Source organism: Vipera ursinii (genome assembly GCF_947247035.1).
Source record: "Vipera ursinii genome assembly, chromosome: 4".
NCBI lineage: Eukaryota > Metazoa > Chordata > Lepidosauria > Squamata > Viperidae > Vipera > Vipera ursinii.
In genome coordinates, this window is record NC_139514.1 from 5,053,496 (window position 1) to 5,078,006 (window position 24,511).

The 24,511-nt window shown below is 45.1% G+C and overlaps 1 protein-coding gene across 1 annotated transcript in view; it reads right to left on the minus strand.

Moving 5' to 3' along the window:
- Positions 1–24,511, minus strand: part of NARS2 (asparaginyl-tRNA synthetase 2, mitochondrial) — a 63,437-nt gene that overhangs the window by 24,774 nt on the left and 14,152 nt on the right. The window contains exons 7-8 of the mRNA XM_083362141.1: positions 11,396–11,496; positions 2,996–3,128 (exon numbers count right to left, since the gene is read on the minus strand). Coding sequence (XP_083218267.1) covers positions 2,996–3,128; positions 11,396–11,496 — 234 coding nt within the window. The remainder of the gene's footprint in view (positions 1–2,995; positions 3,129–11,395; positions 11,497–24,511) is intronic.

Consider the following 24,511-nt stretch of genomic DNA (forward strand, 5'->3'; position numbering starts at 1 on the left):
GGGAGATGTAAACATGTCACACTTTTCCTTTTTATCTTGCGCCGTGTGTGAGAATGGGGTCGTGAACCTGTGACCCAAACCCGCTTCCGTTTCCCCCAAAGGAGAGGAACTTTCCATTCCTCAAACTTCCACCCTGAGCAAAAACTGCAGAGTCAACAAAAGCCGGCAAATATTTCCATTCTTCTTTGCTGGAATTATTTCCAGGAAACCATTTTTTAAAAATGTAAAACCTTAGCAAAATGCAAGCTCTTTCCCCCTCCCCACCCCCAGCAAAAAAAAAAGGTGGCCTGGCCCTTGAGGTAGCAAAATTTGGCTAGAATTGGAAAAAAAAAGAATGAAAAAGAGGAGAAAGAAAAGGAAGGTAACATTATGGGTGGAAGAAAGAGCTGGTAAAAAGGAGGAAAATGGTGGAAGAGTAGAGGAAAATTGACGGGACCCCTTCTTTGAAATTGCAAGCTCCTCGAGTCATTTGGCTATTTATTTTTTAAATTATTTTCCTGCCTTACAAATAGTGAAATCAGGAACTGCATTCCACTGTAAATTAGAGCAGCACCTTTAATATTTATTTGGTGTTTCCCCCCCCCCCGCCTTTTTACTTTATAATTAACTCAAAGTGGCAAACATATGTAATACTCCTTCCTCTCCTATTTTTCCCAACAACAACCCTGTAAGGTGGGTTGGGGTAAGAAACAGTGACTGACCCAAGGTCACCCAGCTGGCTTTCGTGCCTAAGGCGGGACTAGAACTCTCAGTCTCCTGGTGATTGGTTCAGCGTCACCAAGCTGGCTTTCGTGCCTAAGGCGGGACTAGAACTCTCAGTCTCCTGGTGATTGGTTCAAAGTCATCCAGCTGGCTTTCGTGCCTAAGGCGGGACTAGAATTCACCGTCTCCTGGTGATTGGTTCAAAGTCATCCAGCTGGCTTTCGTGCCTAAGGCGGGACTAGAACTCTTGGTCTCCTGGTGATTGGTTCAAAGTCATCCAGCTGGCTTTCGTGCCTAAGGCGGGACTAGAACTCTTGATCTCCTGGTGATTGGTTCAAAGTCATCCAGCTGGCTTTCGTGCCTAAGGTGGGACTAGAACTCGCAATCTCCTGGTGATTGGCCCAAAATCACCCCAATCACCTTAATGTCAAAGCAACAGCTGGGAAACACATTGTTTCATTTTTTAATAGAAACTTACCAACAATAAAAAAATTAATAAAGATGGGATAGAAACGATTAGTAAAGGTAAAGGTTCCCCTGCACATGCGTGCTAGTCGTTTCTGACTCTAGGGGCCGGTGCTCATCTCCGTTTCAAAGCCGAAGAGCCAGCGCTTGTCCGAGGACGTCTCCGTGGTCATGTGGCCGGCATGACTAGACGCCAAAGGCGCACGGAACGCTGTTACCTTCCCACCGTAGTGGTCTCTATTTTTCTACTTGCATTTTTACGTGCTTTCGAACTGCTAGGTTGGCAGAAGCTGGGACGAGTAACAGGCGCTCACTCTGTTTACGCGGCACTCGGGATTCGACCCGCCAAACTGCCGACCATCTGATTGACAAGCTCAGCGTCCTAACCCACTGAGCCAATTACAAACATTAAAAATGACTTAGTTAGTGGCAATGCATGTGATTGTCTTTTAGAAGTTCATAAAAATGTTTTCATCAGATTTTTCATTCAAGCAACTATCCAACCATGTAAGATAAAGACTAGGGAACGTGTATTTATAGCATCCTGTCTAACTCTAAACCAGGGGTCTCCAACTTTGGCAACTTTTAAGACTTGTGGACTTCAACTCCTCAAATAGCTGGCTGAGGAATTCTGGGACTTGAAGTCCACAAGTCTTAAAGTTGCCAAGGTTGAGGACCCCCTGCTCTAAACCTTTTTTTTTGTGCAGTTCCCTAATCCACTCTATATAGGGACATGGTGGCTCAGTGGGTTAGGACGCTGAGCTTGTCGCTCAGAATGTCGGCAGTTTGGCGGGTCGAATCCCGAGTGTCGCGTAGCAGAGAGAGCGCCTGTTACTCGTCCCAGCTTCTGCCAGCCTAGCAGTTCGAAAGCACGAAAAAATGCAAGTAGAAAAATAGGGACCACTCCGGTGGGAAGGTAACAGCGTTCCGTGCGCCCTTGGCATCTAGTCTTGCCGGCCACATGACCACAGAGACATCCTTGGACAAGCGCTGGCTCTTCGGCTTTGAAACGGAGATGAGCACCGGCCCCTAGGATCGGAAACGACTAGCACGCCTGTGCAGGGGAACCTTTACCTTTTATCTTTAATCCACTCTAGCTATAACTGAAAAGAGATGATAGTGTTTTCTATATGGCAGTCCTTGACTTAACAACCATTCATTTAGTGACCGTTCAGTGGAGGAAGCTGGATTCACTTAATGACTGCATGATTCACCTAATGGCTGTGCTGATTCGCTTTAAAACTCTAACAAAAACGTTCATAAAATCGGTCACAGCAAATTTAACAGTGGGCTTGTTTTACCAACCGAAAGTCCAGTCTCTATTGTGACTGTAAGTCGCTGTAGTTCTCAAATGGGAAATACACAAGCCCTGCAATATAAACCCCAAATCTAAAAAAAATATGTGGCAAGTTACCTCAAGATGTTATACAAAAACCGAAGAAAATCTGAAAATTCTGGCTCTTTAAAAATTCTTAAGGCATATCTCTAGCTTCCAGACAGCTGTCTACCATATTTCCCTGAAAATAAGATTGGGTCTCATATTATTTTTTGCTCCAAAAGGCTTATTTTCCAGTTAGAATCTTATATTTGGGGAAATACGGTACAATCTTAATTAGGGCTTATTTTGGGGGTAGGGCTTATATTACAAGCATCCTGAAAAATCATGCTAAGGCTTATTTTCCGATTAGTTATTTTGGGGAAAATAGGGTATTCCTCCTATAAAATGGGGGCGCGGGGGAGAAACCTTGAATTAAATACACAAAATCTGCAACCTTCAGAAACACACCCAGAAAAAGCTCCGTTTACAGTTTCTCCTGGGGAATCTTACCTGCATTATATCCTGAAGCGTGTCAACAAAAAATACTTCGGCCTCCACCATATAAAACTCCGCCAGATGTCTGCGGGTTTGAGAATTATCTGCTCGGAAGGTTGGGCCGAAAGTGAACACTTTAGTAAATGCCCTGCAATGTGAAAAACAACACAAAAAGATATTGAAATACTGCCTTCCGGCTAGTGCGCACTCATGCTGAGACACCCGAACGTGGAAATGCTCACATACAGGTTAGTCCTTGACTTTTCAATGTCTGCTAGCCAGATAACCTGAATCTGTTTTGAGGTCTTAGCAAAGTTTTAAACAAGTGATATGGGGTGGCGTGGGAGCAGTCTTCCAATATTTGAGGGGCTGACACAAAGAAAAGGGGGGGTCAAGCTATTCTCCAAAGCACCTGACGAAGGCAGGACAAGAAGCAACAGATGGAAACTCGTCGAGGAGAGAAGCAACCTGGAACTAAGGAGAAACTTCCTGAGTGTTAGAACAATTAACCCAGGGGTCTTCAAACTTGGCCCTTTTATGACTTGTGGACTTCAACTCCCAGAATTCCTCAGCCAGCATGCCTGGCTGAGGAATTCTGGGAGTTGAAGTCCACAAGTCATAAAAGGGCCAAGTTTGAAGGCCCCGGAATTAACCAGTGGAATGGCTTACCTGAGGTGCACCATCACTAGAGGCTTTCAAGAAGAGACTGGATAGTCACTTGTCGGGAAGTTTAATGAAAAGTTTAATGGCTAGGATAACATGACAACAGCGAAGATGTTTTGCCACTCATCCAAGAAGCTCCTTCAGCTCTGACTGGATAGCGGGGAATGGAAAAAACAAGAAAATCCAGTTGCCTCCCGAAAAAGCACCTTGGGGACAAGCAATGGATGGAAACTAACCAAGGAGAGAAGCAACCTAGAAACAAGGAGAATTTTCCTGACTGTTTAGAACAATTAAACAGTGGAATGGCTTACCTCGGGTGCACCATTCCTGGAGGTTTTCAAGAAAAGATTGGACATCCGTTTGTTGGGAAGTTTAATGAAAAGAAGGACTAGGGGTGACATGCTAGCAGTCTTCCAATATTTGAGAGACTGCGTCAAAGAAGAGGGAGTCAAGCTATTCTCCAAAGCGCCTGCAGGCAGGACAAGAAGCAACGGATGGAAACTCATCAAGGGGAGATTCAACCTGGAACTAAGGAGAAATTTCCTGACAATTAGAACAATTAGCCAGTGGAACTACCTGCCTCCAGAAGTTATGAATGCTCCAAAGCTGGAAGTTTTTAAGAAGGGAATCTGTTATTCTGTTAAGTATGAGCCAGCAATGTACTGCAGTTGCTAATAAACAGAGGGACAGAATCAAGATCACATGCTAGTACCCTTTTATAATGCCTTGGTAAGCCCACACTTGGAATATTGCATCCAGTTTTGATCCCCAGGATATGAACAAGATGTTGAGATTCTGGAAAGAGGGCAGAGAAGAGCATCAAAGTCGATTAGGGGACTGGAGGCTAAAGTATATGAAGAAAAGTTGCAGAAATTGGATATGTCTAGTCTAGTAAAAAGAAAAACTAGGACTGACACGATAGCAATCTTCCAACATCTGCCACAAAGAAGAGGGAGTCAAGTTATTCTCCAAAGCACCTGAAGGCAGGACAAGAAGCAACGGATGGAAACTCATCCAGGAGAGAAGCAACCTCGAACTAAATCAGTGTTTGAAGCACAGACTGACAAGCAGTTGCTTCAGACATCTTTGAATCAACTTAGTGCACATTTGAATTAAAAAAAAAACCACCAGGGTTTTGAACCCCAAATAGAGCAGATTTAGGCTGAAAAAACCCCCCACAAAAGGCTTGGTACGCTAAGTTTTTTGTTTTTGTTTTGAAAACAAGAATCAAACATCATCTGTATCTCTGTCCTTGGAGCAATCTGAAAGCTGCAAGGGACGCAACAGAGATTAAGCCTATCAGCAATAAGATGATGAGCAAACAGCTGAGTTTATTACCTTTTTTTTTGACCTTCCCCAAAAACTAAACAAAACCACACCTGGTCTGGCATCTCAGTCAGTAAAATTTTGTCCAGCAAAGGGCTCAAATTAAGAGTCTGCACGAGTACGTAAAATTTCCATGGAAGCAAAACAAATGCACTTCCATTTTAAAACCGTCCAAGCCACGAAAGGTTACCCAAAAGGTACAAACACAATTGAAACCAGAACCGTTGCTTAGCAAGGTGGCTATTCAGTCAGTCGCGCCCAGTTTTGTGACTTTTGCCACAGCTGTTAAGCGAATCACCGCAGTCGTTAAATAAATCGTGAGGTTTTTAAGCGACTCTGGCTTTCCCCTCAACTCTGCTTGTCGGAAAGAGGATGGGAAGAAGGCAAATGGCAATCGTGGAAATGTGCATCCATCATAAACATGCGACAATTGACTTTGATCACGTGGCCGTGGGGATGCTGCAGCAGTTATAAGTGTGAGGATCAGTTATAGGTCACTATTTGCAGGGCCCTTGTAACCTCAAACTGCCATTAAAGTTGTCGCATTGACTAATAAGGTGAGTTAAGCTTCAGTCCATTTGTATGCAGACTTGGAAAAAGGAAACAAAAGTAAAACCACGATTGACTTTGTTATATATTTAGTGTTATATGTTAACCTGACAGCTCAGCCGGGCATCAGCTGCGTGACACCCGGCAACAACAGGTGGCGTCAAACTCCCGTCCTATTGGTCAGGCCGTTCTGGCGGGACCCTTTAAGGATGTGGATTGGCCGCCGGCTTGCTGGCAACAGTATTTAAAGGAGCTGAGCTGTGGAGAGTTTGCTTGTTCCATCCACAATAAAGCTGAGCACTAACTCGGTGTCCTGTCATCTGTCCTGATTAGTCTACCCACGATACTTAACAGACTTGTTTGTTTCTATAATGTTATGCACACGTATAGTACTATAGGTGGTACCTGGCTCAACAGTACTAACTGTGAAAAGGAATCCTAGCAGACAATCACTCTACATGGAAGGAAGTGTGTAGCGGGGTGCCCCAGGGCTCTGTTCTGGGCCCAGAGCTCCTCAACATCTTCATCAACGATTTGGACGAGGGGATAGATGGGGAACTCATCCAATTTGCAGACGACACCAAGCTGGCAGGAACAGCCAACACTCCAGAAGATAGGCTTAAGATACAGGAGGATCTGGACAGACTCAAACACTGGGCGCTATCTAACAAAATGAAATTCAATGGTGAAAAAAGTGAGGTTCTACATTTAGGCAGGAAAAGCCAAATGCACAAGTATAGTATAGGCCTTGCTCAATAGTAGTAACTGTGAGAGGGATCTCGGAGTCCTAGTGGACAATCACTTAAATAGGAGCCAGCCGTGTGCTGCAGCTGCCAAAAAAAGCCAACACAGTACTAGGCTGCATTAACAAGAGGGATAGAATCAAGATCACGTGAAGTGGCATGGGTCCGGATTATCTACGGCAACACCTGCTGCCGGCGTCAACCTCCCTCCGTCCAGTGCGCTCCCACAGAGAGGGTCTCCTCAGGGTACCACCGGTCAGAGAATGTCGACTGGTGGCCCCCAGGGGGAGGGCATTCTCTGTGGGCGCGCCAGACCTGTGGAACCGCTTACCGGTCGAGCTCCGGATGGGCCCCGACCTGCGCTCCTTTCGACGTGATCTAAAAACTTATTTATTTGAACAAGCTGGCCTGGTCTGATGGGTTTGGGGTTTTAACATGGATTTTAACTAATGTATTATATCAGGCATAATTATTTAATGTTTTTAACTTTTGTATTTCGTATTTTAATATTTATTGCCCTGTACACCGCCCTGAGTCCTTCGAGAGAAGGGCGGTATAAAAATTTAATAAATATAAATATATAAGTACTAATACCACTTTACAATGCCTTGGTAAGGCCACACCTGGAATACTGCATCCAGTTTTGGTCACCGCGATGTAAAAAAGATGTCGAGGCTCTAGAAAGGGTACAGAGAAGAGCAACCAAGATGATTGGGGGACTGGAGGCTAAAACATATAGGGAACGGTTGCTGGAATTGGGTATGCGTAGTTTAATGAAGAGAAGGGTGAGGGGTGACATGATAGCAGTGTTCCAAGATCTCAGGGACTGCCCCAAAGAAGAGGGAGTCAAGCTATTCTCCAAAGTACCAGAGGGCAGGACCCTGACATCCCTTAATTTGGGGTAGAGTCGGAGCGACTGGATGGAGCTGAATGTTTACTGGCAAGACAAGAAGCAACGGATGGAAACTAACGAAGGAGAGAAGTAACCTAGAACTAAGGAGAACAATTAATCAGTGGAACAGCTTGCCACCAGAAGTTTTGAATGTTCCAACACTGGAGGTTTTTAAGAAGAGATCAGACAACCATTTGTCTGAACCAGTATAGCGTCTTTTGCTTGAGCAGGAGGTTGGGCTAGAAGACCTCCAGGGCCCCTTCCAACTCTGCTATTTTGTTATTCTGTAAAACGGTGAGAAAATAAATGACTGAGGAGACGAATGCGACGAGCGAGTCTGAAGACAGGACAAAGCAAGAACTGGAAATATCAAGTCTTGATCCTGGAGAAAAAGAGATAGGGAAGAAAAGAAGAAAGAAATGAAAACGTGACCTGCATGAATTGATGCTAATCATAGGCATGAAAAGGAACACCTGGTTGAATGATCTAGTAGAAGGGGATACCAACCAGGGGGGAAAAAAGAATATACAGGAAAGATTACTGCAAAAAAAAATGTATGGGAAAAAACAGAAGAGCTGCAAAGAATGTGATGAATACGTAATTATTACCAGAATCAAACCCACACATACTAAAGTAGCCAAGTTTGAAAATCACTAATCTCTTCTAGAGGGAATGAATGAGGATTGAAATTAACAGAGGGATAGAATCAAGATCAAGTGAAGTACTAATACCACTTTACAATGCTTTGGTAAGGCCACACCTGGAATACGGCATCCAGTTTTGGTCACCGCGATGTAAAAAAGATGTCGAGACTCTAGAAAGGGTACAGAGAAGAGCAACAAGGATGATTAGGGGACTGGAAGCTAAAACATACAGGGAACGGTTGCTGGAATTGGGTATGTCCAGTTTAACAAAGAGAAGGGTGAGGGGGGACATGATAGCAGTCTTCCAATATCTCAGGGGCTGCCCCAAAGAAGAGGGAGTCAAGCTATTCTCCAAAGCACCTGTAGGCAGGGCAAGAAGCAACGGATAGAAACTAATCAAGGAGAGAAGCAACCTAGAACTAAGGAGAAATTTCCTGACAGTTAGAACAATTAACCAGTGGAACAACCTGCCTCCAGAAGTTGTGAGTGCTCCAACACTGGAAGTTTTTAAGAAGAGACTGGACAGCCATTTGCCTGAAATGGTGTAGGGTTTCCTGCCTGAGCAGGGGGTTGGACTAGATGACCTCCGAGGACCCTGCCAACTTTATATTATTATTATTATTATTATTAAATGGGAAAACAAATGCAGGATTGAGAGAAAACCGGGTGGGCTAGAATAACAAAACTCTTCCAAAAAAAAAAGAAAGAAAGAAAGAAAAAGAAAGAAAACTGAAATACTTTAAAGAAAGACAATGGAAGTGACCCTCAACTCATGGCCACCATAGAGGCCGACATTTCTGTTGCTAAGCGAGACAGTTGTTAAGTGAGTTTTGCCCCATTTTACGACCTTTCTGGCCGCTGTTGTTAAATAAATCACTGCAAATGGTAAGTTAGTAACCTGCCCGTTTCCCCGTTGACTTTGCTTGTCAGAAGGTCGCCAAAGAGGATCCCCTGACCCCCGGGACACTGCAACCGTCATAAATATGAGTCAGTTGCCGAGCATCTGAATTTTGGGGATGCTACAACAGTCGTAACTGTGAAAACCGGTCAGAACTAGTAGTAGCAGTAGTAGCAGTAGTAGCAATAATAAAATAATAATAATAATAATAATAATAATAATAATAATAATAATAATAATAATAATAATAATAATAATAATAATAATAATGTTGGAAGGGACCTTGGAGGTCATCTAGTCCAACCCCCTGCTCAGGCAGGAAACTCTATACCATTTTAGACATATGGCTGTCCAGTCTCCTCTTAAAAACTGTCAGGAAATTTCTCCTTAGTTCTAGGTTGCTTCTGTCTTTGATGAGTTTCCATCCGTTGCTTCTTGTCCTGCCTTCAGGCGCTTTGGAGAATAGCTTGACTCCCTCTTCTTTGGGGCAGCCCCTGAGATACTGGAACGCTTGCTATCATGTCACCCCTGGTCCTTCTCTTTATTAAACTACTAGACATCCCCAATTCCAGCAACTGCTCCTTATATGTTTTAGCCTCCAGTCCCCTGATCATCCTTGTTGCTCTTCTCTGCACTCTTTCTAGAGTCTCAACATCTTTTTTACATCGTGGTGACCAAAACTGGATGCACCATTCCAAGTGTGGCCTTACCAAAGCCTTGTAAAGTGGTATTAACCCTTCACATGATCTTGATTCTATCTATCTATGTTAATGCAGCCTAGCACTGTGTTGGCTTTTTTGGCAGCTGCAGCACACTGCTGGCTCATATTTAAGGGATTTCCCACTAGGACTCCTAAATCCCTCTCACAGTTACTACTATTGAGCAAAGTACCACCTATACTATACCTGTGCATTTGGTTTTTCTTGCCTAAATGCAGAACCTTACTTTTTTCACCACTGGATTTCATTTTGTTAGATAGCGCCCAAGTCTTTTCAGTGCTGTTGTAACTTCGAAGTCACTAAATGGATGTTTGTTATGACGAGGACCCCGTATAGTAATCAGTAAAATAATCCAGCTAAAATGCTGGCGGAGTTAAAAAAAAATCTCTATTCTGATGTCACCTCGCCCTGTTTACCACATCACCCAGTAGAATAAACAAACAGGCCTCTACACAGGATGTTGGCTTAGGGCTTCACACTTTGTTCTCCAACAGTGTGTTCCTTTTTTTATTTTTAAAAACACCCAAACGAACAAGAGGTTTTCTAAATAGATCAAATGCAAAACTAAATTTAGAGCAGCTATACATAGAGATGTTTGGACAGGATTCTTTCTTCTCTGGAGCCAGAATGCCACTCCCAGATCTTCAAAGGAGAGTGATAACCCAACCTTTAATGGATTATAAAAGAGAGGCCGGTTAGGTGGATCTGGACAGTATTTTAGGGGGGGGGGAAACGGTTTCTAGGAGACAGGTAGTCCTCGATTTACAGCCATTTGTTTAGTGACTGTTCAAAGTTACAACAGCCTCGGAAAAAGGGATTTATGACTATTTTTCACATTTGTGACCATTGCGGCATCCCCATGGTGACCAAATCTGGACACTTGGCAACTGGCATGTACTTACGACGGTTGCGGCGTCCCTGGGGTCACATGATCCCCTTTTGCGACCTTCTGATAAGCAAGTCAATGGGGGAAGCCGTGTTACTAACTTAAGAACTGCCACGATTCACTTAACGGTGGCAAGAAGGGTCGCAAAACAGGCAAAACTGGGTTTTCCCAAAAACTTTTTCGCTTAGCAATGGAGATTTTGGATTCAGTTGTGGTTCCCATGCATATTTTGGATTGGCGTTTATTCATCCTCTCACACGAACGTGTGAGGCAGTGGGGTAGTTAAAGGTCTTTGATAAGAGTAAAATAAGAAGAAAACGGTTATCACAAAGGCTTCTTAACTCTTCCCCCCCTTGAACCCACGTCTTCTGAGAAGCATCTTCCGAACAAGGGGGCCTGCTTCGTTGTGAAATTAAGATTGTTTGCTTTAATCAATTATTATTTGGATCTATCCAGCGCCATCTTGGAAGAATTACAGGGAGGCCTCGAGTTACAACCACAATCAGGAAATTACAACGGCGCCAAAGAAACGTGGCTTACAACCATCCTTCCACTTACGACCATCATTAGCTTCTCCACAGATCAGAATTTGGGGGTTTGGAAACTGGCATGTACTTACAACAGTCGGAGGCATCCTGGGGTCACAAGATCGCTATTTGAACCCTGCCCAGCCGGTTTCTGACAAAGTCAAGGGAGGAAACTAGATTCGCTTAGCGACAGGGGTTTCCTTAAGTAACAAGGTGGCAAAAAAGGTTGCAAAATCAGACACTACCACTTAACCATCTTACGATAGCAGTGAATATTCTGATCCTGATTGTGGTTCTAAGTCGAGGTTTACCTGCGTAATTCATGAGGTAAAACGAAAAAGAGAAGGAAGGTAGCTAAATCTGATTTATAACTCATCTTTCTAGCTTTACAAAGAAGCCACGTGCAACTCTGTACACAGGTGGTCCTCGACTTACAACAGCTCGTTTAGTGACCGTTCAAAGTTACAAGGGCACTGAAAAAAGTGACTTACGCCCATTTTTGTGGTCATAAAATGAGGACTACCGGTACTACAGACTAAAATCATGCTTAAATTCCTGTGAGCCATACCCACTCATGACTTCCAAATGGAGCTGTCCCGAGACTGTGAGAAATGCCGGAATATTGAAGAAATTGTCTTCTTCTCTGGGTTTTCTCTCTTCATTTGCAGGCTGCAGGAATTAAATAGTAGGAAAATTAATTAATACATTCTGAAATTGGGTTAATCTCTCCCCAGAGGCAGCCAAACATCAGCCCTCTGAGTATTTTGAAAACAGATGACTTGCAAAGGAGTTTATTGTAATAAAAATAAATAAATTTAGCAGTGTATCCTAGCGACGACTGTGCAAAAATCACATCAGCTCTGTAGAAAGATCCGTAGAGTAAGCCTGGCAGGAAAAAATAGCCTTGGAGCATGCAAATTTCACAAATCAATCAATCATTTGGAATAATCAAGCATGATTTCTCCTCAAATTCATTCTTTTATTATTGTATACAAATAATACGTTGTAGAATACAAATCAAAACTAAGTACAGTGGTGTCTGTACAATGGAAACTGCAAGCTGGTTTCTGGCAATGACATTTTTGTCTAGTGGCTAAAGCACCAGGCTAAAAAACAGGAGACGGTGAGTTGTAGTCCCACCAGCTGGGTGACTTTGGGACAATCTCTGTGAAAATGTTGAGTTCTAGTCCCGCCTTAGGCATGAAAGCCAGCTGAGTGACTTTGGGCCAATCACTAGGAGATGGTGAGTTCTAGTCCCGCCTTAGGCATGAAAGCCAGCTGAGTGACTTTGTGTCAATCACCAGGAGACGGTGAGTTCTAGTCCCGCCTTAGGCATGAAAGCCAGCTGAGTGACTTTGTGTCAATCACCAGGAGACGGTGAGTTCTAGTCCCGCCTTAGGCATGAAAGCCAGCTGAGTGACTTTGGGCCAATCACCAGGAGACAATGAGTTCTAGTCTCACCTTAGGCATGAAATCCGGCTGGTTAACTTTGGACCAGTCCCTCTCTCTCAGCCACCTCACAGGGTTGCTGTTATGAGGATAATAGGAGGAGGCAGGCCTGTTAGGTATATTTGCCTCCTTTATTTGTCAAAATAATAAAGGGGGATACAAATAAATCAAAGTGAAACGGGAAAGCCAGATTTGCCTAAAGACCGCATGGTTCTGCAGCCATGTCACTTGTTAAGTGATGAAAACGGTCAAAAAAATTGGATGTGACACACTCAACAACTTCCCTGATTAACAATGAAAATGCTTGTCTCAGTTGTGATCGTAAATCGAGGACTTATGGATTTACAAGGCAGACCAACTCTCATCACTGCTCTACATCAGGGGTCCCCAACCCCCGGTCTGTGGACCGGTCCCGGTCCGCGGCATGCCAGCAACCGGTCCGCACAAGCAAAGCCCCATCCACGAGATGCAGGCAGCACACAAAACCACACATCCCCTCCGGTCCATGGAAAAACCTCTCTCCACGGAAACGGTGGTCCCTGGTGCCCCAAAGGTTGGGGGCCTCTGTTCTACGTGGCCAGGACATCTTTGCATGGAGAAAGGAAAGGGGAGAGACCTAGATCACGTCAATGAGAAACGGGCCATGTCTTTCTCAAGAGGAGACCTGCAGATTCGGCCTTCAGCTGGGGGAGACCAGTTATGGCTGGGAGGTTTAAGAAAAAATCCAGTGGGTTAAAAATGGGGGAGCCCGTAAGAAGCTAAAATCTTGGTTCTCCTACCGCGTTACCTTCTCTGATTTAGCCCTCTTTATTTCCTATCCCTCCTGTCATTCTGTTAGACCGGGGGTCTCCAACCCCCGGGCCGTGGACTGGTACCGGGCCGTGGCTTGCCAGCCACCGGTCCGCACAAACAAGCAAAGCCCCATCCGTGGGATGCAGGCAGCACACAAAACCACGCACCCTCTGGTCCACGGAAAAACCTCTCTCCAAGACACCGGTCCCTGGTGCCCAAAAGGTTGGGGGCCTCTGCTCTACATGAGAACTTTTCCATAAGTCTCCCATCAAGTCAAGAATCACGGCCCTTACTCTAGATCAGCCAACTCAAAACATAAATTATGCGTGGGACAATATTGGAAGAAGGATAGTTTGCCCACTATAGAAGAATGGGTGTTTAAAGTTTCGAATCTTGCAGAAATGTCTAAGATTTCTGCTTATTTGAAAGATCATTCACAGGAAAGATATATTTCAGTTTGGAGGAGATGCATAAATTATATTCAGAACAAATATGGGACTAAAAAGTTCCATTTAGCTTATGAGTAGATTTTAGTGGGATATTGTTATTGGTACTTTGTTTGTAGTTATGTTAAAGGGGAGTTAAAGCACATTATAAATTTGGTTAATTGTATATTATGCATAATTTTTATTTAGAATATGATTATTGTAACTATAATCCTGTATTTAGCTCTGGGAAGTGGGGGGGGGAAGTGGGTGGGTTTGGGGTGGGAGGGATTTGGGGATATATTGTAAAATTTTGTTTTTGTAAAACTCTTTAATAAAAAACCCCATAAATTATGGATTCTATCCTATTGGAGACCCAATTGAGGTCTTCGTGACACTTCCCAAGTAGCTATACAGGCGGTCCTCTACTTACAACTATTCGTTTAGTGTCCATTCAAAGTTACAACGGCATTGAAAAATGCGACTTACGACCATTTTTTTCACACTGATAACCACTGCAGCATCCCCAGCCATGTAATCAAAATTCAGATGCTTGGCAAGTGGCTCATATTTATGACGGTTACATGACCCCCTTTTGCGAACTTCGGACAAGCAAAGTCAAAGGGGGCCAGCCACATTCACCTAACAACTATGTGTTGAACTTATTAATTGCAATGGCTCACTCAACAGCTGCGTAAAATGGGGCGAAACTGACTTAACAAATATCTCACTTAGCAACATAACATTTGGGGATTCAACTGTGGTCGTAAGTTGAGGACTGACTACCTGTGTATTTCATGCTGTAGAGCAGAGGGATAAAAAAGGAGAGGTGAATTACTTCAAGATCTCTCCCTTTTTTGCACCACAGAGATAAACCTCCAACTTGCAACCACATTTGGGACAGGAACTTCGGTTGCTAAGTGACACGGCTGTTAAGTGACTCGAAATACTGGTAATCCTCAATTTACATTTATTTAGTGACACTCCAAGTTACAACAAGACTGCAAAAAGTGACTTACAACTGGTCCTCACGCTTATGACTGTTGCAGCCTCCTCACGGTCACGGAGTCAAAATTCAAGCTCTTGGCAATTGGCTTGTATTTACAACGATTGTGGCATCCCAGGGTCACGACTTCATTGTTTTGCGACCTGCTTCTGACCGGCCAAGTCAATGGGGGAAAGCTGGATTCACTTAATGGCCACTTAAGAGCTGCAGTGATCCGCTTAACAACCATGACCAAAAAAGGACATTAAAATCAGGCGTGACTTACTTAAACCACTGCCTTGCTTAGCGACTGGGATTCTATTCTCTATTGTGGTCGTAAATCGAGGACTATCCCTAGGCTGAAAAAGTCCGAAGCACCTCAACCAACTCTTTTTCCTCCCCCCCCCCACCTCCAAGCAGCTAAACTTGTTCGGCCAGCAAACGGTGCCAAACGTAAGCAAAGGCGGCATCATTTTTATTTATTTTTTTGCAAAGATAATCGCTTGTTTATACAAAGGGTTGGAAGTGACGAGGTCACAAGGAAGAGGCTGCCAAATGGAACTGCCCCAAAAGGGCTTTTTTTTAAAAAAAAAGAAATAAAATGCTCTTTTTTTAAAAAAAAAAGAAAAAAGAAAAAAAGCTTCTATCCAACCCTTAGGACATTTGGCATGGCTGGGGAGGATGGGGAAGGGAGGAATCTGGTTCATTTTTGCTCCAGGAGCAATTAAATTAAACCTGCTAAGCATGTTCAGGTTTTCCTAAATTAAGTTCATCTGTTTTCGACCGCTGGGAAGAAAATAACAACCAAAAACTGAGTTTTACCCTGCCAGTATTCTATTGCCCTTGTTTTCCTACTGCCCCTTAAACCAAGCCATCATCTACGCAACAGATGAACAAACAGCAAGAAGACTCTTGTATACGTGCAGAGACATGACCAGAATCCGAAATTTGGCATCCAAACGAAGGAGAACCGAACGGGCAGCGTGCAAGCTGTAAAGCCAGCTAAATTACCAGTTTCGATTTGGTTACGGGCCTGAACGAGGCGTCAACCTATTAATCGGACATCTTCCCAGATCCGCCACGTGGATGTAGCCCCGAGACTGAGAATCGGTATTTTCCAAATATCTATTGCATTTGTTTGTATCCTGCCTTTGTTATTTTTACAAATAAGTCAGCAAACATATCCAGCACAACTTCCTCCTCTTATTTTTCCCACAACAACAACCCTGTGAGGTGGGTTGGGCTGAGAGAGAGGGACTGGCCCAAAGTCTCCCAGCTGGCTTTCATGCCTAAGGCAGGACTGGAACTCAAAGTCACCTGGTGATTGGCCCAAAGTCACCCAGCCACCTTTCATGCCTAAGGCTGGACTAGAATTCACAATCTCCTGGTGATTGGCCCGAAGTCACCCAGCTGGCTTTCATGCCTAAGGCGGGACTAGAATTCAGAGTCTCCTGGTGATTGGTCCAAAGTTGCCCAGCCGGCTTTTATTCCTAAGGTGGGACTAGAACTCACAATCACCTGGTGATTGGCCCGAAGTCACCCAGCTGGCTTTCATGCCTAAGGCGGGACTAGAATTCAGTCTGCTGGTGATTGGTCCAAAGTTGTCCAGCTGGCTTTCATGCCTGAGGTGGGACTAGAACTCACAATCACCTGGTGATTGGGCCAAAGTCACCCAGCTGGCTTTCATGCCTAAGGCGGGACTAGAATTCAGAGTCTGCTGGTGATTGGTCCAAAGTTGTCCAGCTGGCTTTCATGCCTGAGGTGGGACTAGAACTCACAATCACCTGGTGATTGGGCCGAAGTCACCCAGCTGGCTTTCATGCCTAAGGCGGGACTAGAATCCAGTGTCTCCTGGCGATTGGCCCAGAGTTACTCAGCCAACCAGTCCAGTAGCACAACATGCAATTCAACAACCACTGAAGGATAAAGGTTTTCCATGTCAGGATAAAGCAAATATTATCCTGAATTTAAAGGTTTCAGTGAGAGTCAAAAATAACTTGATAGCATATAATCGATCATAATTCTACGTTAAAAAGTTCAAACTCCTGGAATTCTGGAGGTGCTGATTGGCTGGGACTTTCTGGAAATTGAAGTCCCAACACATTTTTTTAGAGGATCAGGTTGGAGAACAAGGTTTACTTATTTAACTTGGTTGGATTTATATCCTGCTTTTCTTCCTGGAGCACACGGTAGTCATTCATTTAGTGACCATTCGAAATTACAGCGGCATTGGAAAAAGTGAGCTAGGACCAGTTTTCACACTTACGACCACTGCAGCGTCCCCATGGTCACGTGATCAAAATTTGGAGGCTTGGCAACTGGCAAGTACTTATGACGGTTGCAGTGTCCTGGGGTCACGCGATCCCCTTTTTCGACCATCTGACACGCAAGTTCAATGGGGAAGCCAGATTCACTTAACAACCGTGTGACTAACAGCAGCGGTGATTCACTTAACAACTGTGGCAAGAAAGGTCGTAAAACAGGGCAATACTCAGTTAATAACTGTCATGCTTAGCAATGGAAATTTGGGGCCCAATTGTGGTCGTTGAGTCGAGGACTACCTGAATCTCACTCCTTCACCAATTCGACCTGCCAATATTAACTGGATGAAGTGGCGTGAGTCAAGGGATAACTACTGATTTAAATCCCCCCCAAGATGAGGGAGCCCTAAACTCAAACCTTCTCACTCCTGATGTAGCATCTTCAGGCCCATATAGATGGTCCTCATTGAGCGACCACAATTGGGACTAGCCACTAAGTCATTAAGGAAAGTGGCTGTAAAATGACTTTCTTTATGGCCTCATTCCCAGGGTCTTCAAACTTGGCCCTTCCTGACTTGTGGACTTCAACTCCCAGAATTCCTCAGCCAGCATGGGGGAACTATGGCCCCTTCCTGACTTGTGGACTTCAACTCCCAGAATTCCTCAGCCAGCATGGGGGAAACTTTGGCCCCTTCATGACTTGTGTACTTCAACTCCCAGAATTCCTCAGCCAGCATGGGGGAACTATGGCCCCATCATGACTTGTGGACTTCAACTCCCAGAATTCCTCAGCCAGCATGGGGGAAACTGTGGCCCCTTCATGACTTGTGGACTTCAACTCCCAGAATTCCTGAGCCAGCATGGGGGAAACTTTGGCCCCTTCATGACTTGTGGACTTCAACTCCCAGAATTCCTCAGCCAGCATGGGGAAACCTTGGCCCCTTCATGACTTGTGGACTTCAACTCCCAGAATTCCTGAGCCAGCATGGGGGAAACTTTGGCCCCTTCATGACTTGTGTACTTCAACTCCCAGAATTCCTCAGCCAGCATGGGGGAACTATGGCCCCATCATGACTTGTGGACTTCAACTCCCAGAATTCCTCAGCCAGCATGGGGGAAACTGTGGCCCCTTCATGACTTGTGGACTTCAACTCCCAGAATTCCTGAGCCAGCATGGGGGAAACTTTGGCCCCTTCATGACTTGTGGACTTCAACTCCCAGAATTCCTCAGCCAGCATGGGGGAACTATGGCCCCTTCATGACTTGTGGACTTCCAGCTCCCAGAATTCCTCAACCAGCATGCCTGGCTGAGGAATTCTGGGAGTTGAAGTCCACAAGTCATAAAAGGGCCAAGTTTGAAGACCCCTGTCTTACTCCAATCCTCCTTTGCTCTGCAGATCTGTGAAGGTCGTAATGTTGAGAACTGGTCGCAAAATTCCTTTTTCATAAGTGTCTTAACTGCAAAGGGTTGCTGTATGAGGCAGGTGCTAAATAAGGGGCTGCCACAAAGAAAGGGGGGGGGGGTTTCAACCTATTTTCCAAAACACCAGAAGGCAAGACAAGAAAAAATGGGTGGAAACTAATCAAGGAGAGAAGCAACCTGGAATTAAGGAGAAACTTCCTGACAGTGAGGACAATTAACCAGTGGAACAGCTTGCCACCAGAAATTGTGGGTGCTCCATGACTGGATGTCTTTAAGAAGAGACTGGACAGCCACCTGTCTGAAATGGTACAGGGTCTCCTGCCTGAGCAGGGGCTGGATTAGATGGCCTCCAAGGTCCCTTGCAGATCTATCCTGATTGATTGATTGAGGGCGATCTATGCTACTCTCCAAGGTCTCCATTGAGATGGATGGCTATATAAATTCAACAAATCCATAAATAAAGTTATACACAACTCAAATTATAGATTTAAAATCCCTTCCAAAAGCCAGACAGCGCTCACAGACACCAGATGTGATATTAAATTGCAAATTGCAAGCTAATAGACAATTTGGCAAGAGACTAAAAGTTTCACAGCTGGACGAAAACATCTGGGAGGCGATAAAAGGTTGCAGCTGTAAGCCTATCCCTTCTGATCCCTCCCCCCTTTTAAAGTTTGTTTTCTAACTCTGATTGCAAAAAAAAATAAATATCATTTTCTTGCAAAAATCACGGGTGGAAGTTTCAAGACCCAAGGGCTGCCTTCAAATACAGCAAGGAAACAAAGAAAAATCAGATTTTTTTTTGCTTCATTTAACACCCCACCTGGAAATACAGCTGTGGGGAGGGAACGATGTTTGCTTTCTTTTCCTATTATCTTCCCGCAGATTCATAGTTGTTCCTTGATCTTTTGAAACATTCCTGTATCTCTATCAATCCCCTCTTTCTGGCCTCAGCTGAGGGCCAGGCAATTTTGAGAAGCATTCAATAAACCACACACACACACAAAAAAGCCAAGTTTGGCTCACACATGTTATCCAAACCCTGATACACACGTTTGGCAACCCTGGAGCAACAGAATTGTGTGGCCACAGCCCCCTAAGCTACAGTACATTTTAACTGCAATTGCTTAAATACAGGTAATCCTTGAATTTACGGACACAAATTAGCATACCGTAAGAAGGCATGCCATCCGAGTTGTAGGTTATGTCCCTCTAGGTATAGTAATCTTTTATCTCTCAGAGTTGTCCCTTCTTTTAACCAAGTTAATACAGATGCTTGATAACATAAAGCCCAATCTGGCAGGCCAAATCCTCCATTTTCTTTCGCTTCTTGTAGCATTTTCAACCATCTAATTCAGGGGTGTCAAACTCAATTTCCTTGAGGGCCACATCAGCATTGCAGTTGCCCTCGGGGGGGTGTGTGTGTGTGCAGCCTACTGGGTGGGCATGGCCAGCTCTACATCTTTCACATCAAGGGTACCTATGGGGGCCTGGGCAGGAGTGGGACAGATCTGAAGGTCTCTGGCAGAAGAAGATGGGACCAGGGCAAGTGCCAAGGTATGGTCCACTGGAGGAGCCTCACTGTTCCTCTTAGGCCATGCGGGGGGAAGCTGGACGGTGGTGCAGAGGTCAAATGCCCAGCCTAGCCCTCAAGCATCCGCGGCACTAAGCCCAGCCCCACTTCCCCAAGGGAGCACCCAGCTGCATTGCTGCTGCTGTGCCTGCTCTCCTTAGCCAGGTTGCTCGTGATGGGTACGAGGGCAAAGTCAAGAGGGAGGCCCACTCCCTCTCCATGGGAGGAGACCTGGCTTTGTATCCAAAGCTCCCTTAGCAATAGGATTAATTTAATTTTAATTTAATTTAATTTATTAGATTTATATACCGCCCTTTCCCGAAGGACTCAGGGCGGTTTACAGGGTATTTAAAATCAAGCAGTACAAAATACAAAAGTTAAAAAACAATTTAAAAAGATTAAATTATCCCTTAAAATAAAAACCCCAGTTAAAAATTCTCAGCCTGGGCCGGAGAGCTCAAAGAGCCAGGTCTTCAAGTCCCGGCGATATGAACGAAGGTCAGGGGCGGTCCTAAGCTCCACGGGCAGCTGGTTCCAGAGGGCAGGCGCACCCACAGAGAAGGCCCTCCCCCTGGGTGTTATCCGCCGGCAGTCTTTTACCGGCGGCACCCTGAGAAGACCCTCCCTGTGCGAGCGCACTGGACGAAGGGAACTTGATGCTGGCAGGAGGTGTTCCCTCAAATATCCCAGACCCAAGCCATTTAGGGCTTTATAGGTCATCACCAGCACCTTGAATCTCACCCGGAGGGCAACCGGAAGCCAATGCAGCTCGCGGAGTAGAGGTGTTACATGGGAGTATCGGGAAGCCCCCATCACAACTCGCGCGGCCGCATTCTGCACCAGCTGAAGCCTCCGGGTGGTCCTCAAGGGCAGCCCCATGTAGAGAGCGTTGCAGTAGTCCAATCGGGAGGTCTGAGCGCATGAGTGACTGTGCGCAGGGCATCTCGGTCCAGGTAGGGCTGCAACTGGCGCACCAGGCGAACCTGGGCAAAAGCCCCCCTGGTCACGGCACCTATATGGTCTTCAAAATTGAGCCGTGAATACAGGAGGACGCCCAAGTTGCGAGCCCTATCAACTGTGGGGTAACACCTCACCCCCCCATCGTTAAAGGTGGAATGAACTGGTTAGTCCGAGATGCCGATATGCACAGCCACTCAGTCTTGGCAAGATTGAGACGAAGCCTGGATGGGATGGGAGACCCCCCAGGATAGGCCAGGAAGAGGGGGCAGGGGATGGTGAAAGGGCAGCAGGGAAGGACTTCCCTCAGACCCTCCCTCTCCTTCCTTCCTTCCTTCCTTCCTTCCTTCCTTCCTTCCTTCCTTCCTTCCTTCCAGTGGTGGGAGAAGGAGGGAGGGAGAAAAACAGGCAAGAAACACAGCTAGGGAAGTGTCATCCTTCGTGAGGAATGAAGAAATGCACCATCGCCTATAAGTAGCCAGCACATGGCCCTCGCCTACTTCACATATCCGGCTTGGTGGGCTCTATGGGAGGGGATGCCATAAGCAGCATGAGAGTCGATGTTACCAGTGCAATGCTGCCCAGCCCCCAGTTTGGCAGGCAACGGGGTGTTCTCCTCACAGCGCCGAGAGGCTGAGCCGGGTGGCATGAATCTGAAGAGAACCGCAACGCTGCCCAGCCCCTAGCCTGCCCGAAGTAGGCAGGGCCATGTGCTGGCCACTTCCAGGCGATGGTGCAATTTCTTCATTTCTCACAAAGGGTGATAGCTCCCCAGCGTGTGCCCAAGGGGCAGTACCGACACGGCACGGACCGGTCCCTCGCTGCTTTCAGATGGCCTTGTGAAGGTAAGACTGAACGTGTTTCAGCATAGATGGCCACCACGAAATTGTACATTGGCTCTCGGCCGCCCTGGACCAGGGCCAAGGCAGCGGGGGCCGTTCCCTCACTGTTTCCAGGATGGGTTCGTGGGCCGCATGAAACCACTTCACGGGCCGGATCCGGCCCCCGGGCCTTGTGTTTGACATGTCTGATCTAATTCTAGCTTTTTTTCCTCCTTGCCAAATTTCAAAATCAATGTATTTAATTCATCAAAAAAAAAAAATTCCCCAGTTTTATAGGTATTGTTTGAAATAAAAAGAGTAGTTTTGGTAAAATATTCATCTTCACCGTTGCTCTTCTCCCTAGCATTGAAAGTTGTAGATTTTTCCATTTTTCCGGGTTTAATTTTATTTGTTTTAATATTTTTACATAGTTGTCTTCTTTTATTGTTGCACATCTTGCTGTTAAATATATCCCCAAGTATTTGATTTTTCTTAACTATTTGAAGGTCTGTTTTTTTCTGACAATTGATTTTTTTGTTTATCTGTAAGGTTTTTAGTTATCACTTTGGTCTTTTCTCTATTTATTTTCAATCCTGCCACTTCTCCAAATTCTTCTATCTTTTTCATAAGCTTGAGGCTTGTCTCAAGAGGCTTTTCCAATGCAAAGACCAAGTCATCTGCAAATGGTTGTAGTTTATATTTTTCATCTTTTTTATCTCCAGTCCTTTAATTTCTGAGTCTTGCCTAATATTTCTATTCAGTGCTTCCAATGTTAATATAAATAACAATGGGGATAATGGACACCCTTATCTTGTGCCTTCTTTAATATTAACGTTTTCTGTAAAGTTTCCATTTACGATTACTTAAGCTCTTTGTCTATGATAAATTGTTTTAATTATATTTGTAAGGTTTTCTCCGAAATCCATTTCGTTTAGTTATTGAATCATAAATTGCCAGATTACGTTATCAAAAGCCTTCGGTGCATTTAGGACAGGAGTAGGCAACCTCGGCTCTTTTATGACTCATGGACTTCAACTCCCAGAATTCCTGAGTCAGCTGACTCAGGAATTCTGGGAGTTGAAGTCCATGAGTCATAAAAGAGCCGAGGTTGCCTACCCCTGGTCTAGGAATATTAGCACCATCTGCTTCCCTAGGTGCATGTCATAGCATTCCAAAATATTTAAGATCATTCTTAAGTTATTTCAAAAGGCAGACTTAAAACCATGGTTTAAAAATTAGGCTGGTTTCCCTTGGGGACAGCTCAACTTGTGACAATTGGGCCTGGAATTTTCAGTCGCTAAGCAATGCCTTTTGCAATGTATGGCTGTGAAAGTTGGACCATAAGAAAGGCTGAGCGCCAAAGAATGGAGGCCTTTGAACTCTGGTGCTGGAGAAGACTCCTGCGAGTCCCTTGGACTGCAAGGCGATCAAACCGGTCAGTCCTAGAGGAGATCAACCCTGACTGCTCATTAGAAGGCCAGATCCTGAAGCTGAAACTGAAATACTTTGGCCACCTAATGAGAAGGAAGGACTCACTGGAGAAGAGCCTCATGCTGGGAAAGGTGGAGGGCGAGAGAAGAAGGGGACGACAGAGAATGAGGTGGCTGGATGGAGTCACTGAAGCAGTAGGCGTGAGCTTAAATGGACTCCAGAAGATGGTAGAGGACAGGAAGGCCCGGAGGAACGTTGTCCATGGGGTCGCGATGGGTCAGACACGACTTCGCAACTAACAACAAGAAAGCAATGCCTTTGTGAAGGTTGTTCTCTGTTCGTATACAAGTAGTCCTCAACTTAAAACAGTTCGTTTATTGACCACCAAAAGTTACAATGGCATTCGTCCAGTGTGCTCCCACAGGGAGGGCCTGCTCAGGGTGCCGCCGGTAAAAGATTGCCGGCGGATAACACCCAGGGGGAGAGCCTTCTCAGTGGGTGCGCCTGCCCTTTGGAACCAGCTGCCCGTGGAGCTTAGGACTGCCCCCGACCTCCGTTCATTCCGCCGGGACCCGAAGACCTGGCTCTTCAAGCTCTCTGGCCCAGGCTGAGAATTTTAATTTTAAATTTAATTGGGGTTTTTACTTTTTTTCAGGGATTGATGTAATTTTTTAAAATTGTTTTTAACTTTTGTATTTCTTGTTTTAAATACCCTGTAAACCGCCCTGAGTCCTTCGGGAAAGGGCGGTATATAAATCTAATAAAATAAAATAAAATAAATAAAAATAATTTTTAAAAAAAGTGTCTTATGACCATTTTAAGGCCGTTGCAGCATCCCCGTGGTCACATGATCAATATTCCGAAGCTTGGCAACTGGTTCACATTTATGACGGTTGCAGTGTCCCGGGAGGGGTGGTGGTGGTTTGTCACGTGATCTCCATTTTGCAACCTTCTGACAAGCAAAGTCAATGGGGAAGCCAGATTCACTTAACAACTGTGTTATTAACTAAACAACTGCGATGATTCCACTTAACAAACGGAGCAGGAAAGGGCTGGTCTGAAATGGTATATAGGTTCTCCTGCTTGAGCAGGGGGCTGGACTAGAAGACCTCCAAGATCCCTTCCAAGCTCTATTATTATAAGGTGGCAAAAGGGGATCACGTGACCCCGAGGCACTGCAACCATCGTAAATACGAGTCAGTTGCCAAGCGTAAATAAATATGAGTCATGAAATGGGGCAAAATTCACTTAACAGATGTCTCACTGAGCAACATAAATTTTGTTGGTCCACTGTGGTGATAAGTCAAGGACTACCTACAGTACTGCTTTGCCATGTCAGTGTTCTTGGCGGTTCCTTGATTGGTTTGTTGTTTGCTGCTCGATTCTTTTTGTCCGAGTTGCTAGTTCCTTGATGCAGACATTAGAATAGAATAGAGCTGGAAGGGACCTTGGAGGTCTTCTAGTCCAGCCCCCCGCTCAAGCAGCAGAACCTATACCATCTCAGACAAGTGACTGTCTAGCCCAGACATGTCAAACACAAGGCCCGGGGGCCGGATCCGGCCCGCGA